Raw genomic sequence first — 17,075 nt, 5'->3', positions numbered from 1 at the left:
CTGCCTCAGGCTCCTAAGTAGCTGGGATCACAGGCTTGGGGCACCATGCCTGCTATAATCTCATCTTCTTAAACATTTAAAAGGTCTATGCAGGGCAATTTACTTTCTGGTCCCCCTTCTGTCTCTCTTAGACAGAAGCTATCTTTCTTTCAATAAATTCTTCCTACTAAAAATAAAATAAAGGGCCGGGGATTTAGCTCAGTGGTTTCGCCACCTGCTGTGCAAGCACAAAGACCCGAGTTTGATCCCTGGTGCCAAAATAAAGTAAAATAAAAGATCTATGCAGATATAGTTTGCAATTCATGCATTTATAGGGTACAATTCAATGAGTTTTAGTAGTCACATTACATAACTATCACTACAATTTTAGAATATATTCATTGTCCTTCCCAAAACAAAACAAAATAAAAATCAACCCATAAATATTAGCAATCACTCTTTGTTTTCCCAAGGGCACTGGTACTAGGAAATGCAGAAGAAAAATGTCTTCTAGGGCCAGGGATTTAGCTCAGTGGTTTCACCGCCTGCCCCGCAAGCACAAGGACCCGAGTTTGATCCCCGGTACCCCCCAAAAAAAGCTCAAAAATGCTTTCTAGGTTTTGTAGCTATTCTAAGAAGTAGGTTTGTGTAAAACAGTTTAATTATATATGTATATGTGAGGAAACTCATAGAAGTACTCAGATGATTGAGTCTTACCATCCTGAGCTACAGAAAGAAATAGAGGCCTAGCATTTTTGGAAGAGATAAATTATAGTAGTGGAGATAAATTATACAAAAGTAAGGGTAGAAATATATATAATGAACGAGCTGGGCATGGTGATGCACACCTGTAATCCCAGCACTCAGGAAGCTGAGGTAAGAAGATCACAAGTTTGATTCCAACCTGGGCAATTTAGTGATTTAGTGAAACTGTCTCAAAAATTAAAAAAATAAAAAAGGGCTGGGGAGGTAGCTGAGTGCAAAGGCCCTGGATTTAATCCCCAGCACTGAGAAAGAAAGAAAGAAAGATCGTCACTTTGTTCACTTCAGCTGACAAGGTTGCCTTGTGGCATCTCTACCTGAAACAGATGGTTTTACTAATGAAAATCTCTTTTATAAGTGTAAATTTCCTTTACGTAAGAGAAAAATTCATTTTATTTTAGGCAGTTGAGGCAGAGGTAAAGAGGTCATTTTTTTTTTTTTTTGGTACCGGGAATCGAACTCAGGTCCTTGCACTTGCAAGGCAGGCAGCAGAACCACTGAGCTAAATCCCTGGCCCTGGTAAAGAGGTTTTTCTGCACTGGCTGGTTCTCAGTTTCTTTTAGCTCAAAATAATCAATATGCTACTTTGGCACATAGAACCAACCCTTTCAGCAACCACTAATCTACTTTCTTTCTGTATACCTTTACATATTCTGGATATTTTAAATAAATGGAATCATAAAATACATGGCCTTTTGTGTCTGTTTTCTTTCACTTAACAATGTTTTCAAGGTTATCTGTGTTACAGTAGGTAGCAATACTCCATCTTATCCATGAATATTGCATTGCTATTCTACATTTTATTTATCCATTTATCATTTGATGGACATTTGGGTTGTTTCCATTTTTTAGCTATTATGAATAATACTGCCTTGAATATTGATGTGCAAGGTTTTGGGTGGACATGGGTTTTAATTATCTTGGTTCTAATAAGTAGGAATTGCTGAGTCATATGGTAACTGTGTTTAACCTCTTGAATAACTGCCAGTGTTTTCCAAAGAAGTTGCTGCTTTCCATCAGCAGCTCATGAGATCCTGACTCAAACAAATATATAAATAAATAATAGCCAGGAATTTCCAAGATTGAAATATCCCAGCTTTTCAAAATGGCAGATGTCATTTTTAATTTATTAAGGAATGGCCATTTTTTCCCTCCTATTTTCTTTTTTTCCTTGTCCTTTCTTTTCTTTCTCCCTCCCCCCTCCCTTGTTCCTCTTCTCATTTGAACATTTTCTTCCCATTTCCCAATATCTGTTACACATTTTGCTCCTTATTTCCATTTACGGTTTCTCACACCAGAGAAACAATGTGGTATTTAAACATGTGTGTCCGATTTATCTCACTTAAGAGTATGGTCTCTGCTTGCCTCGCAAGCACAAGGTCCCGAGTTTGATCCCTGATACCAAACAAACAAACAAACAAAAAGGAGTATGGTCTCAAGGTGCATCCATTTAGCTAGAAATGTCTCAAGCGTATCCCTTCTTTATGGCAGAGTAGTACGCCACTGTATTTTTTAAAACCCATATTTTCTTTATCCATTCATCAATTGATGGACATTTGGGCTGTTTCCAAAATTTAACTATTACAAACTGTGCCACTGTAAACAGAGGTGTGCATATATTGCTGTAATATGATGCTTTTAATTATTCTGGGAAGATACCCAGAAGGGGAACAGCTGTGTTGAATGGACCCTCTAGTTTTAGTTTTTTGCAGAATCTCCACACTGATTTCCACAGTGGTTGCACTTCATTAGGTGTATTTTCTACTTTCTATGTTACTGGAGGTAATCATTGCTACCTTTCTGCCAAGTAGGATAAGGATAATCCAGATAGGGATTCCCTTACCTCTGATTTCTGAAACACATTGTCCTCCCTTTCCTTTAAGCCTTCCTTTCATCTAAGCCTCCTCAAAGACCACCAGACTTTCACTAATAGATCCTTCAAAGGCATTTGTGCTTTTCCTAACACTCTTCTCAAGTAAGTTTTTCTGGCTTCTGCACATTGCTGGATTTCTCCCTGTATAGTGTTTTTCCACTTTTAAAAAATATTAACGCTATTTCCAAATACTGGAATTAGTTATCAACATTAGTTATTTAAAATTTTTTTATCTGTATTTGTTATCTACTATTGTGCAACAAAGAACCCTCCCATCAAATAAGTTTAAGGCATGAAACTTTATTTTATACCATGTCTGGTTATAGGTACTGTTTTGGCTCAGGGCTTCTCATGAGGTTTCAATCAAGATATCATTGAGGACTGAAGCCTCCATTTCCAAAGTCAATCCCTTTTGTGGGTGGCAAGCTGGTGGAGCCTGGAAGAAAGAAGCCTCAGTTTCTTGCCATGCAGATATCTCCACAGATTGCTCTAGAGTCTTTAGGGCATGCTGTTCATTTTCCCCACAGCAAGTGATCCAAGAGAGCAAGGAAGAAGGGGCAGTACTTTTGTGACCTAGCTTCATGATTCACACACCAATATCCCCACAGTATTATTATTATTATCATCTTGGCTTTTTGAGACAGGGTCTTGCTCTGTAATTCAGGCTGGCCTTGAACTCCTATGTAGCCCAGGCTGGACTTGAACTCACAGCGATCCTCATGCCTCAGTCTCCTGAGTGCTGGAATTATAGGCATGCACCACCACGCCTGGCGATACAATATTATTTTTGTTACATATTATATTATATTTATATATATATATATAGTTATATTTTTGTTCAGTTCTATGCAGTATGGGAAATAGCATATAAGTTGTGAAACCAGGAGACAAGAATTACTGGAGCCATGCTTGATGCTAGCCACCACAGGGGAGATTCTGGCACACAGGTATGGTGGTGGCTGCATAGAGGTTATGGCCAAAACTGAACCTGGAATCAAAATGGGGGATGATGAGCCTGGTGTGGTGGCACATGCCTGTTATCCCAGTAGACAAGAGGTGAGCCAAGAGAATTGCCACAAATTTGAGGCCTGCCTAGGCTATGTAGTTGGATCAAGGCCAGCTTGAACCACAAAATGAAATCCTGTCTCAAAACAAAACAAAAAAGAGGCAGATGATGGCAGTGTTTGGTCACTGGGCCAAGACTGGACTGCTACCTAGACCCTCCCCTGAGCCTGAGGGTGGACTGTGGTCAGGGCCACCGGCCTAAGAACAGGTAGGGGATTCTGTCAACTTTGGGGCCCCTCCCGCGGTCCTAAGGTGCTTGGCTCCAGAGGGAGCGGCGGGGAACCCCCTCAAGGGACGATCCGCCTCTGCCAGTATTCCTAGCGCCAGGGGCCTGGGCTTTTCTTTCAGAAAGATGTGGAGCCCACCGACTAACCTGAAGACACAGACGATCTGACAGGCAAATTCCACCTGCGCCACTCTCCAGATAACCCAGGAATTACAAACACACATACACGCAGAAGCACACGCACACGCACACACACCTGCAGCCGCCCCGCACGACCCTGTGTAGAAATGCAGAGCCTCTTCTCCACCAAGGAACTAAGCGGGTGCGGAGAGCTCGACGGCTCCAGAACTACATTTCCCAAAAGGCTGTGCTACACTTTCGTGTGTCCTGCCCCTGCCTGGAGCCCTTGGGAAAGGAAGCTCTGAGCCTGAGCAAAGCAAAAGCTCTCGGGAGTAGTAGTTCGCCTTCGATCGGCGCAGGCGCACTTTCCCGCGGCGGCGGCTGGGCTGCTCTTTGTGGCTATCGCTGTCCTTTTGTAGAAGGTCTATCCGCTCGTTCGTTCGCCTGTCGGTCTGAGAGTTCATTGGACTGTCCATCCGCCCTGGGCCTGGGCCTGGTCCCCGCGCGTGAGTTGACCTGCAGAAGTGTGTTACGGGGTGACACGGCGCGTGTGTGAAGGGGACGCGCCGCGACCCGATGTGGGTGTGTCTGCGAGCGGATGTGCTGGATCGCGAGCCCCGGTATGGCGAGTGGTGTGTTGGCTGAGCCTGCCTGAGCCTGACTCAGCCGGGGCGCGGGGAGGGGGCTCCGTGTGGGGGTGTTGCTGCCGCGAGCGTGTGTGTGACCGTGCGAGGCTGCACTACAGGCCGCTATTCCCGAGCTCCAGAAGCAGGACTCGCTCCCTGGGTCCTGACCTGCGGCCCTGGAGGCTGCAGAGCTGCCCACTCCTCCAGGGGGCGCTGCTGAGAGGCGTCATGGAGACTCCGGCCCTGAAGCTGGAGGAGACAGGTACTGTTTCGCTCATTTAGTCGCTGGGTTGGTGGATTTACATTTGAGGAGACTTACTGAGGTCAGGCTAGTTTCCCAGAAGCACCGGCTAGGGTGGCCTGCTTTGTTGTTCCCACTGTCAAACATGCTGATAGGAGGAAAGGAATGGTAGCATTTCCTCTTACAGTATCCGGGACACTGAGAGGCAGAACTAATCTCCGATGCTGTATTTGACTCTGCCAGATATTGAGACTCACTCCTCTCTAGACATGCCTGAGTAGTTCCTCCCTTTTCTAATTCCTGTCTTGCCTGGGCTGGGTAGGCTTTACCTGGGTGGTGGCTGTGGGAGAACAGCCCCTTTGATTCATTTCTCCATCCCCAGCTCTCTTTACTCAGGACCTTACTCTTTTCCCCAAAGAGAATCCAGAGAATAAATCAGATTGGGGTCTCCTGGAAGCCAGATCTGAGGTGAGTGGCTCTTTTCTTCCTTTAGGAAAAGGGTTTGCACATTTTTTCCCCCCTGTTCTTCGATCTCCAATCAGCCTTGGACCCCCACCTTGGAACCTGCTTTTCAGTGCTCAGAAACTTCTGGGCAGTGAGAACAGCTCCAGTTGAAGACAGTCTGGATGACACCCCAGGTATCTGCGTGAGATGACCTCTCATTCACTTCGATGGGTGGATCAGACACCAGGACCTGTATACCAAGAGCTGTGCTGGGAGCTCTGAGGGGTGATCAAGTAGATGCCAGTTCACATGAAGTCACTTTGCCCATCTCCATATGCTGGCCAGGGCTTGTTGCAGACCCAGGGGATGTTTGGAGGTGTTTGTTGTCATGGAATCAGGCAAGGGCATTTGGAAGCACTGGAGTAAGAGTGATGGTAGGGGAAGTATCACTATGTGCTTTCCTCTGTACCAAATCCCTGGTGAAGGGCTTTCATGGAAAAACCTGGAGGTTTAGAGAATCTTTGGGGTCAATTAGGAATTAGCCCTAGGCCATTTCTGCTGATAGGTGGTTCCCAGATCCCTTCTTTACAGCTTTTGAACTTTGCTTCTCTTTTTTCTGCCACCAAAACCACCCCTACCTTATGGTAGAATTTACAAGGGTATAGGTGACAAGGAGAATAAAGGGGTAGTGAAGTGGAGGGTTGAGGGCCTTTTGAATGCTTTTCAGGATTTTGTGATTCTGTTCATCTTCCAATTGAAAGATTTGATTCAGATCCAATTGAGATCTGATTACAGAAAGGTAGAACACCAATTTTACAGAAAACTGAAATTCATATTGAGAGACAGGCCTCGCTTCTAGGATGTTAGAATGATCTGTAGTTCTATGAAACACTCAAAGAATCATGACAAAGGCAGTACATGAATCGGGGTGTGGTGGTACACGACTGTAATCCCAGCATTTGGGAGGCTGAAGCAGGAGGATGTTGTGAGTTCAAGGCCAGCCTGGGCTACATGGTGAGACACTGTCTCAAAAAAACCAAAACAACAATAAAAACCTAAACATTAAAAATAAAAATAAATAAAATAAATAATTTTTTGAAAATAAGGAAACTAATCCACAGGGAGATTAAGTAATTAACAGTTGCAGTTTTAGAATCCAATTCCAGGTTATCTGGTGTCAGAGTCTATGTTCTTTGGCATTATCTCATGTGTCTTAATATCTAAATTAAACATAAAATATGATTGTTTCAAAAGAGTTTTTACTTTGTTTTACAATGTTACCTATGATTCTTAAGTTATTCAGAAAACTTTTAAGTCTTCTTCCAGTAGTAAACTATGGGCTTTCAATTGAGATCGTTTTATGTTACAATGTAAGGTAAAATATATTTAAACTCCAGTACTGATGTCACTGTTGGCCCTAGATGCTATATACAATTGATAGGAATTCAGGTGTCTGTTGTATTTTAGATAACTGTAAAAAGTAAGACTCTTAGATATTAGGGATGCAAACAAGTAATTTCTTGTAAATTCACTGTGTGCTCCTATATGATTCTTTAATGCCTTTTTTGAGGTAAATAAACACTATTTTACTAATTCTCTTAATTCCTTGTGATTTTTTTAATCAATTTTTTTTTCATCTTAGTAACTCAATTGGATGGTAAACATTGCAAATTTTACTTTTTTGGGTGCTGGGGTTTTCTTTTTGGAATTCTTTAAATATTTCTGGAATTCATCCTAGAATGTAAATACTTGACATCGGTTTGATCTTTACAAGAAACAAAGCAAGTGAAAAAAAAAAGAAGAACCAAAGCAAGTCCCAGGTAGAGTAGTGACCAGATGCTTGCCCTAACAAGAACATGGAAAGGCTGGTTATTTAGCTCAGTGGCACCGTGACTGCCTCAAAAGCCCAAGGTCCTGAGTTTGATCCCCGGTACCAAAAAAAAAAACGAACATGGAAAGTAGGCAGGTGTGAGATAGGCAGAGGAAGGCAGTCAGGTGAGGACAGCGGGGGCCTCTCTGTTGGTCCCTGGGGACACAGAATTTGCTGATATAAAGATTCCTTCATTAGAGTATAATGATGATTTTCGGTCTGGAGTTGGATCTTAACTGCAGTAGTACATTTTGGTTTTGGGGGGGTTTTTTGTTTTGGGCATCAGGAATCGAACTCAGGACCTTGCGCTTTTGAGAGAGGCACGGGAACCACTGAGCTAAATCCCTGGCCCCATAGTACATTTTGAAGAGAGTTGCTGGGTTCTTTTTATAGTTCTTTCAAGTTTTTTTTTACATGTGAAGTTCTTGATCCCAGAAAACATAGCCTCTAACCCAGGACATGGTATAGCAGCCATGCACAGATACCAGTACACATAGACTTTCCAGGGTGCCATGGTGTCTATTCAGCCTCACTTTCCATTTCCAAAGTTGTGGGGGGAGGGTGTGTGTGTCAATTCTCAGCACCACCAGCTCCAGCCCTCGGCCTGCTAGGGTCAGCATGTACAGCACAACCTTCCATGCTTGGGAGATCACTCAGGTTAACTCTTTCCTCATAAGGTCCTTAATCAATCTGTGGCTTCCTAGGAACTGTGGACACAGAATCACTCCTGTCCTGTGTGTATCATTTCAGGAATCGGTGACATTCAAGGATGTGGCTGTGGACTTCACCCAGGAGGAGTGGGGTCAACTGGACTCTCCTCAGAGGGCCTTGTACCGGGATGTGATGCTAGAGAACTACCAGAACCTTGTTGCCTTGGGTATGGTGACTCCCAAGGCTGGTGTCTGCTCTCAGGCCTTCTTCCTTGTGTTAGTGCTGATACCCGACATGGCATGAGTTGGAAAATGAGGTCTCTGCCTCAGGACACCTGGGCCAGGGGGTTCAGCCACACCTAAAGTCCCCAAGATCCAGCAGGGTAGCTAACGGCATCCTTACTTGGAACTGTAGCTGGTCCCAGAATGGGGAGCACAGTGAGGGAGGGCTGCTGGGGAAAAGAAGGCAGACTTGGAGCCCATCTGCCATGAAGCTTTCCTCAGGGAGCAGAGGGAGGTGTCTCATGGAGTCTTCGGAGCATGCTAGCACTTTGGTTCAGTGTCTAAGACCCCTCCCTACTTTGAGGCCCAGAGAGCTTCCTGTTCCCCGGGGATGGTGCATCCTTTGTAATAGCTTGTCAACGTTCATGGGTTATCCCAGGAGGACAGCTAGGCTGGAGAGCTGCAGTGCACCTAGCCCTGCTGCTTTCTCCCCTATGAGCAGGGCCTCCAGTCTGCAAGCCAGATGTGATCTCCCATCTGGAACGAGGAGAGGAGCCATGGCGAGTGTACAGGGAAGGCTCTGGAGGGGCTTGTTCAGGTGAGCAGTTGACATAGGTAGAAGAGGTCGGTCCTTTGGCCCCCCTGGCATCCCACACCCTCCCTCCCCCGCTCATATCCCCTGCCCATCTCAGCTCCTGTTCCCTTCCTCAGTGCCACTGTCTTGGCTCCATCTGTGCCTTCCCTGTGTCCTTGCTAGACCACTACCCCCCACCTCCTCCTTTCTTCCTTGAACGTGTATTGAGCACCTGTGAACCAGAAAGTGTACTGTGAATACAGCAGTGAACAGAACCAGCCAGAACACCTGCCTTCTGATGAGGAGTGGGAGGCAGAAAGCGTCTGTGTTTAGGTAAAGATTTAACAAGTGGCATTTGTTAGAGGATTGAAGACTTGGAGACCTGGAGTCAGGGCTTTGCTCCCTGAGAAGAGGTGGTAGGGAGAAGTGAGCAGTCAGAGGGAGAGGCTGCAGTACCAGGCAGGGGCATGGCCTGGTCAGCAAGGCCACAGCAGGGACACTGGCCTTCTTCCACTGAAAGAGGGTCATGGACAGGCCCTGAACAGGACAGGAACCTAGGGACTTTTCTTCTCAAACATTTCAGTTTTAGAAACTTCTCTTCTCAAACATTTCACTTTTAGAAACTTCTCTTCTGAGTTGATTAATGAGTGAGTGAATTAATTTCAACTTAATTTAGTGGACAGTGAATGCTGAGTGCATCTGGAAAGCTTGAGAAACAGATCTTTGTGGGAAAGACAGATCAAGGATCAGTTAAATACAGGGCTGTGTGTGCCAGGGCCAGGTGGATGGGTACAGAGACGAAGAGGGCTTCTGTGCTCCTCACCCCCACCTCCTCTTCCATACCCTCAAACCCCCAAACCTCCACAGTACAAAAGTGGCCACAGCCCCCTCTTCATAGACTTTGTTTCTTGCTCCAATTTTGGTTGCCCTCTTCATCCTCTATCAAAATGACATTTTTAGAGCTGGGCATGGTAGTGCACACCTGTAATCCCAGTGCTCTGGAGGCTGAGGCAGGAGGATCACTATGAATTTGAGGCCAGCCTGTGTTATATAGTGAGTTCAAGACCAGCCTGAACTACATAGCAAGATACTGTCTCCAAAAAAAGCAAAACATATTCACAATTTTAAAAAAATTAATGTGGGCTGAGGGTTTGGCTCAATGGTGCAAGGCCCTGGGTTCCATCCCTAGCACTGCAAAAAAAAAATTGTTTTTATTCTATTAATAGAGGTATATCCTGAAAATTAGGATAATACAGAGAAGTTTTGAAATCCCCACCTAATCTTTCTGCCCAGAGATCACCACCATTTCATTTCACTATATCTCCTCTCAGTTTTTCCACTGTGTAGCGGCCCGGCATATCTGCAGCTTCCACATTTGCAGGTTCAACCAACCTCAGATGAAAAGTATTTGGAAAAAAAATATTAACTGTCCTGAACATGTGTAGACTTTCTTGTCATTAACACTGCGATATAACAACTATTTACATAGCAGTTACATTGTGTCAGGTATTACAAGTAATCCAGAGGTGATTTAAAGATATAGGTAAATTATAAGCAATATTACATTATTTAGGGGCTGGAGGTATAGCTCAGTGGTAGAGCACTTGCCTAGCATGCATAAGGCCCTGAGTTCCAGCCTCAGCACTGGGAACACACACACACACACACAGTATTTTAAGTAAGGGACTGGAGCATCCACAGATTTTTAGTGTCTGAGAGAGGTCCTGAAACTAATCCCCTGAGAATATTAAGGAATGACTTAATGTATGTGGATATTTTAAAAATATACCCTTGATCTCACTGTACACTTTAGAATCTTGCTTTCTTTACTCACCATGACACACTGGGTATCATCATGTGCTTTTTACTGATTGCATAGTGTCTTGTTACGTGGATGTGCCCTATTATTTCTGATTGCTGCCATAACTACTTTTTACTGATCTGAGCCACAGATCTCACTGTGTTGCCAGGCTGCTCTCAAACTCCTTGACTCAAGCAGTCCTCCTGCCTCACGTTCCTGAGTCCTGAGACGATAGGTGGACACTTCTGTACCTGACCTCTCTTTTTCTGTACAACTTCTGTGGATCCTTACCATCTGCTTGGTGGTGGCCTTGCCTGCACTGTAGTGACATAAACTATCACCTTGGGAGCTCTAGCCCCATGTTGCTAAATATTGGGTAGGCGTCTGCTCTCATGTCTATTGGCTGGCCCCATTCCATATGCCTAGAAGTAGACAGGTACTTCTGCTTTCTGTCCCTGTCTTTATGGAAGCTTCCATCATTCACCCAGGCCTGAGTGTTGGCAGAGGTTTTGCCTTCTCCTTTGCCCCGCTCCTGCCACCTTCAGTGAGCAAAAAGCACAGTGTTAGCTCCTAAATATTTCTTGAGCCTGTCACTTTGTGTTCATTCTCACAGCCATGGCAGTCTGAAAATGCCATTTTTCATCTGGATTATTCTCTTGGTTTCTTTTTTTTTCTTCTTCTTCTTTTTGGTTTTTTGAGACAGGGTCTCACCTATAGTGCAGGCTGATCTCAAACTCATGGCCATCCTGCCTCAGCTTCCTGAGTGCTGGGATTATAGGCATGTGCTACCACACCTGTCTCTCCTGGTTTCTTTAACTGGTCTGCTCACCAGCTCTGCTCAGCACCAGAACCATCTTTAAGATGCACCTTAATCATCACATCGGCCTCTGTTTAGAAAGTCTTCATTCTGGGACAGGGATTTAGCTCAGTGGTTCCACTGCCTCGAAAGTGCAAGGTCCTGAGTTTGATCCCCGGTACCAAAAAAACCAAACAAACAGAAAGTCTTCATTCTGCCTCAGCCACTTCATCACCTGGCACCTGTCCACCTTTTGGCCCTGCACCCTTCTGCACATCTCATTCTCTTTTACTCTCTCTTGCCTCTGAGTCTGTGCATGTGGGGTTCCCTTGGCAGCAGGCTGTCCTCCTCCATCCACTTCTCCTGGCTGCCTACCTCACCTCTCCAGGGCCTGCTCTGCCTGCCTAGCTCCTCTGGGCAGGTCAGGGGCACATGCTACACAGCAAGGCAGCTCTGCCCACCATGCTAGACTGTGCTCCTTGAAGCTGTTGGGAAGATAGAATTAGAAATAAAACATTCACCAGCCCAGAACACTTCTCCATAGAAGTAGAAGGGGGAAAACTTTTTCATTATTGAATGTGTTTAATGTGATGCAACATCTCAGGCCCCGTTACAGAGCCAGATGGATCCACCCCATCACAGGCTATCAGCTGGCTTCCTCCAAGGGAAATGCAACTGCTTGGGTCTTTTTTAGAAAGCAGGAAGTTCCTTTTTTTTTTTTTAGACAGGGTCTCATGTAATTCAGGCTGGCCTTGAACTCACTGTGGAGCCTAGGCTGGCCTTGAACTCATGACGCTCCTCCTGCCTCAGCCCACATGTGCCACCACACCCGTCAGGAAGTTACATCTTGAATTAAACCCCTCCACAGACAGGGAGGTGGGAGACCACCCTTCTCCACATCTGACAGGGAGCCTTCATGAAAGATGTTCTCAGATGCAAAGTTGGCAAGAGGCTTATTTTCCTCTAAAAAGATGTCCATGCATCTCAGAGCTAGACAAGTATTTATAATTCCAAATGTTCTGGAGGAAATACTTAAACAGAAGCTGTGCAGAGGGAATCCTCTTTCCCTTTGGCACCTGGGAAATCTTTAACCATTTCTTCAGGCTGTGTTTACCCTGCACCTGACATGGTATTGTCTCATAATAGCCAATCAGTGGTCAATCAGTGGACATTTCAATGACTGGGTCCTATCCTGATTCCTGGACTCCATGAGCTGTGTCCATTTCTCGATCCCATTAGTACCCACTTGAAGCTGCTCTTTCTGGGATTCCCTTGGCTGGATCTTTGTGCTCTCTGGCAGGTCCTTCTGTTTTCCTCTTTCCTTCCATCTTGTACCTCACATGGGAACCCTCTTTGTCCCTCTGCCTTCATGTCTTCCAGCTCTTTTGGCCCTTTTGGTATCTACTTTTTTCTGAGCTTGTCTGCTCCTCCAGGTCAGCTGTCCAGTGTGCATTCCATGGCCCTGCCTCTGGCTGCTCATAGAAAATTCTGTTTTCAATCTGTTACAGAATGGGGCCCTGCACCTGAGATGAAGGAGGAATTTTGCAAAGAAGAACCATCTCAGGAGGCAGTTATGGGGGAGCTGAACAGGCACAGCTTTCATAGACCCAGCCTCAGCACGGCATGGGAGGCCTCAACAGTAGTGTGGAGAACCCAGGCTGAGCAGTGGGAGCAAGTACATGCCACCCTCAGGGACATCTCCACAGAGCAGAGATATCGGGGACACAATAACTCCAAGGAAGGCTCCCCCCTCAAGTGCTCTCTGTTCACCCAGCAGAGTGCCCCTTTGGGAGGACACTCACCTGCCAGGCGTACCTTGGACATCCAGTCCACTGGGGCAGTCACCAGAGACCAGCAGAGAACATGCCCGGGAGAAAGGTCCCTCAAGTCCAGGCCGTGTGGGGCAGGCCCTGGAGCGGATGCCTTCGTGTGCGCTGAGTGCGGGAAAACGTTCCCGCAGAGCACGTCCTTAGCCCTGCACAGGCGCTGGCACGGCCGCACCAAGTCGTACAAGTGTGGTGAGTGCGACAAGGCCTTCACCTGGAGCACCAACCTCATTGAGCACCAGCGCATCCACACGGGTGAGAAGCCCTTCTTCTGCAGCGAGTGCGGGAAGGCATTCAGCTGCCACTCGTCCCTCAATGTGCACCAGCGCATCCACACAGGCGAGAGGCCCTACAAATGCAGCGCCTGCGAGAAGGCCTTCAGCTGCAGCTCACTGCTCAACATGCACCTGCGCGTGCACACAGGCGAGAAGCCCTACAAGTGTGGTGAGTGCGGCAAGGCCTTCAACCAGCGCACGCACCTCACCCGCCACCAACGCATCCACACTGGCGAGAAGCCCTACAAATGTGGCACGTGTGGCAAGGCCTTCACCTGCCACTCGTCTCTCACCGTGCACGAGAAGATCCACAACGGGGACAAGCCTTTCAAATGCACTGAGTGCGAAAAGGCCTTCAACAACCGCTCGCGCCTCACTCTCCACCAGAGGATCCACACTGGCGAGAAGCCCTTCAAGTGCACTGACTGCGGGAAAGGTTTCAGCTGCCACTCGTACCTCATCGTGCACCAGCGCATCCACAGCGGGGAGAAGCCCTTTAAATGCAATGAGTGCGGGAAGGCTTTCAGCTCGCACTCCTACCTCATCGTGCACCAGCGCATCCACACTGGGGAGAAGCCTTTCGACTGCAGCAAGTGCTGGAAAGCCTTCAGCTGCCACTCGTCCCTCATCGTGCACCAGCGCATCCACACCGGGGAGAAGCCCTATAAATGCCATGAGTGTGGCAAAGCTTTCAGCCAGAACCACTGTCTTATTAAACACCAGAAGGTTCATTCTGGGGAGAAATCCTTTAAATGTAACAAATGTGGGGAAATGTTCAGCTGGAGCTCACACCTCCTGGAACACCAGAGACTGCTGCATGGTGAAGAGAAGCCCATTGCCATCCAGTTCAACAGACACCTGCTGAGCACCTACTACATGCCTGGCAGTCTGTTGGGTGTGGAGGACTCAGGGGTGGGGGACGTGGACCCAATAAATGCATTGGATGTGGCAAAGCTCTTGTGTGTGGTGCAGCCCCCACCTAGCAGGAATTTCTCCCTGGGGAGGAAACCTGACAGTTAAGGTGAGGTGCTGTTTCTTCACAGGAGAAAGCCACTGCCTGAGCTACCCAACAAGTGAGGCACTGTTACCTCGCCTGGGCTCCTAGAGCCAGACCACTTGTTCCTCCAGATGCCAAAGCCTTTCACATGACCGTGCTCAGATCCACCAGCCAGGACCCTAGTGTTAGAGCTCCCCGGGATGGGGCACACTTCAGGAGAAGGGACTTGAGGCCATTTGAGGACATTCTATCATCCTGTCTTCCTTGATGGGTCTGGAGGTCATTGACAAGGGGCATCTTGCTTGCAGATAAGAGAGTGGGTCAGCTGTCGGGTTCTGGGATGGGCTCCTGCCTGTTTTCAATCAGGAATCTCTTCTATAAACCGTTGATGTTTAGAATAATAATCAACAAAAGAATTAAAGTTCTAGTTCTTACTTCCATGTGAACATTATATCCCAGGAGGGGAGAACAATCTTGAACGTGAGCATTTGGGAAAAAGTGAATTGCTTGTGAATAGTCTCTTGTGAGTAGTTCTGGTGCATGGTCACTTGTTAATGTCAACTCGACCAGGGGTGTCCCTTCAGCAGTCCCAGCATGGCCCCAGACCAGTGCAGCCAGGTCTTGACCTGCCAGGATCCCGCCTTAATATTTAGTCCCTGGTGGGAAGCTGGGAGCACCCATCCTGGGTGCTAGATCCAAGAAGATGGGTGCAGTGGGGCAAAGGTGTATCTGGAAGCTTGGCATCGCTGGCCAGGGTTGGGCAGGCTGGGCAGTAGGCTATGGAGGCTGCCCTACAGGACCTCTGCTGGCACCACTTGGCTCAGGTCAGAGTGGAGGCTGCACCACAGGGCCCAGGGAGGTGATTAGCTCCATGGCTATCCCACGTGGGGCTATTGTACAATATTGGAGGGTCCACAAAGAAAGACAATTACTAAGTACACAGGGAGCTGGGAGGTCAATGCCAGAGTGGGCAAAGATAAAAACACTCCAAGCTAGCCACTATTTATTGGATGCACCCAATAATCAGAGGGAGTATTGGGTGACTCAGAGGGCAGCAGTAATATTATGTTGATGAGGATCTTAGGTTGATTAGGACGGTGAGATGGGCAAAGCATTCTCACAGTAGTAGGTGGGACGAAGGAATTTGTCCTTCCCCCAGGTGAAACCTTTCTCTTTTTTTTATTACTACTTGGTCCTCAAGTTACCAGGATATCTTCGGCTGATGTAATATTGTCTGTGAGCCTCTTAGCATCTCGGGATCATTGAGCCCTCAACTTGTGACCAGAGGCACACAGAATTATGTTTCCAAATGCCATAGCTGGCTCACAGGCAAGGAGACATTAGGCCTCAGACAGCTCTAATCATAATTTAATTATGAGATGATTTTTCCCCGAAATTATATAGAATGGTTCTTGACAGTACAAATCCTGTTCTGGGGTTCTGCTCACTCAGGAAGACAGTACAGGTGGTCCTTGACTTAAAATTGGGTAATGTTCTGATAAACCAATCATAAATTGAAAATATTGTAAGTTAAAAATGGATTTTTTTCCACAACCTACCAAACATCACAGCTTAGCACTGCAGGATATAGATTATTTCTTTTTCAGATAGTAGGGCTGCCTGGGAGCTGCTCACTGCCACTGCCCAACATTTCAAAAGAGGCTCAAATAGCATATTACTAGGCCAGAAGAAGATTAAAACTCAAAGTGTAGCCCATTGTGGTCGTGCATGCCTGCAATCCCAGCACATAGGAGGCCAAGGCAGAAGAACTGCCATGAGTTCAAGGCAAGGCTGGAATATATAATGAGACCCTGTCTCAAAAGAACAAACAAACAAAAATTAAAAAAAAATAAAATGCCCATAATTTTTTTTTTTTTTTTGGTACCGGGGATCAAACTTGGGACCTTGTGGTTGAGAGGCAGGTGGTGGAACCACTGAGCTAAATCCCTGGCCCAAATGCCCATAATTCTTATACCTTTTTTTTTTTCAGTACCAGGGATCGAACTCAGGAACTTGCATTTGCGAGGCAGGCGCCAGAACCACTGAGCTAAATCCCCGGCCCTCCATAATTCTTAATAAAGTTGTGTTTTGCCCTTTGATACATTACCTTCTGCTTCTTTTGTTTGTTTTTTGGTACCAGGAATTGAACTCAGGGCCTCGAACTTGCCAGGTGCTGCGCTGCTGAGCTATATCCCCGACCCTGCTTGTTTCATATAACAATTTTACATCACTCTAAGAATAGTGTATATATTATTTATCTTTTTTACTTAGCTACATAGCAGGATTTTTTCCCAAGTAATTGAACTGACCTTATAGGGTTTGGGGGTTTTGTTTAGTTGGTTTGGTTTTGGGTTTTTTGTGGTGCTGAGAATGGAACCTGGGACCTCATACATGATGGCAAAAGCTGTAACACTGAGACAAAGCCCAACCCTATATGGTTATAACTTTAAATGGCTGCAGAGTAATCTGTCTGGTCTGTTAGATATTTTTCTGTTGGATCTTGAAGTAGTTTCCCAGTTTGTCACTATCACAAATCATTCTTCCCTGAGCATCTTTTTGTGTCATACTTTGATGTTGCCTTAGCTAGAAGTAAGGATTTTGAGATAAAGGAAATGAACTATTTTAGTGTGTTTTTGATTATGTATTTACAAATCAGTATTATTAATGGACAAGAAAGTCTAATAGAGAACTGGCAAAGATTCTGGAGTGTTCAGAAAAGACAATAGTA

General features: G+C 46.1%; 1 protein-coding gene and 1 long non-coding RNA gene across 12 annotated transcripts; one reads left to right on the top strand and one right to left on the bottom strand.

The window, feature by feature from the left end:
- Positions 1-1,123: 1,123 nt before the first annotated feature.
- On the bottom strand, positions 1,124-4,332 carry LOC147820916 (uncharacterized). Its single transcript, XR_015447991.1, has 2 exons — positions 4,053-4,332; positions 1,124-3,050 (listed from the first exon to the last, which is right to left on the bottom strand). It is a non-coding gene; the product is annotated as an uncharacterized LOC147820916 (long non-coding RNA).
- A 45-nt stretch (positions 4,333-4,377) lies between these two features.
- Positions 4,378-16,453, top strand: Znf74 (zinc finger protein 74). 11 transcript variants are annotated; one of them, XM_087203084.1, is made up of 7 exons: positions 4,378-4,645; positions 4,771-4,913; positions 5,275-5,360; positions 7,957-8,083; positions 8,581-8,676; positions 12,758-14,371; positions 16,338-16,453. In XM_087203084.1, exons 1-6 carry the CDS (start codon positions 4,602-4,604, stop codon positions 14,368-14,370), a joined length of 2,109 nt encoding a protein of 702 aa, XP_087059210.1. In that variant the 5' UTR covers positions 4,378-4,601; the 3' UTR covers position 14,371; positions 16,338-16,453. The 11 variants fall into 11 exon arrangements, with proteins under 11 accessions (XP_087059210.1, XP_021107896.1, XP_021107895.1 ...); XM_021252237.2 differs by having other exon boundaries at positions 5,311-5,360; positions 12,758-16,453; XM_021252236.2 differs by having other exon boundaries at positions 12,758-16,453.
- The last annotated feature ends 622 nt before the right edge of the window (positions 16,454-17,075 follow it).

This window comes from Heterocephalus glaber, unplaced genomic scaffold (genome assembly GCF_053883595.1).
Source record: "Heterocephalus glaber isolate CG9 unplaced genomic scaffold, H.glaber_assembly_v1.0 deba00001781, whole genome shotgun sequence".
NCBI classification, from domain to species: Eukaryota; Metazoa; Chordata; class Mammalia; order Rodentia; family Bathyergidae; genus Heterocephalus; species Heterocephalus glaber.
This window is presented reverse-complemented; position numbering and strand designations above follow the sequence as displayed.

Excerpts from the sequence above, each read along its gene's own strand:
- Znf74 (XM_087203084.1), top strand. The coding sequence starts at position 4,602 with ATGTGGGTGTGTCTGCGAGCGGATGTGCTGGATCGCGAGCCCCG. Across the intron at positions 5,361-7,956 it reads TCCTGGAAGCCAGATCTGAG|GAATCGGTGACATTCAAGGA; the intron begins GTGAGTGGCTCT and ends GTATCATTTCAG. Across the intron at positions 8,677-12,757 it reads CTCTGGAGGGGCTTGTTCAG|AATGGGGCCCTGCACCTGAG; the intron begins GTGAGCAGTTGA and ends AATCTGTTACAG.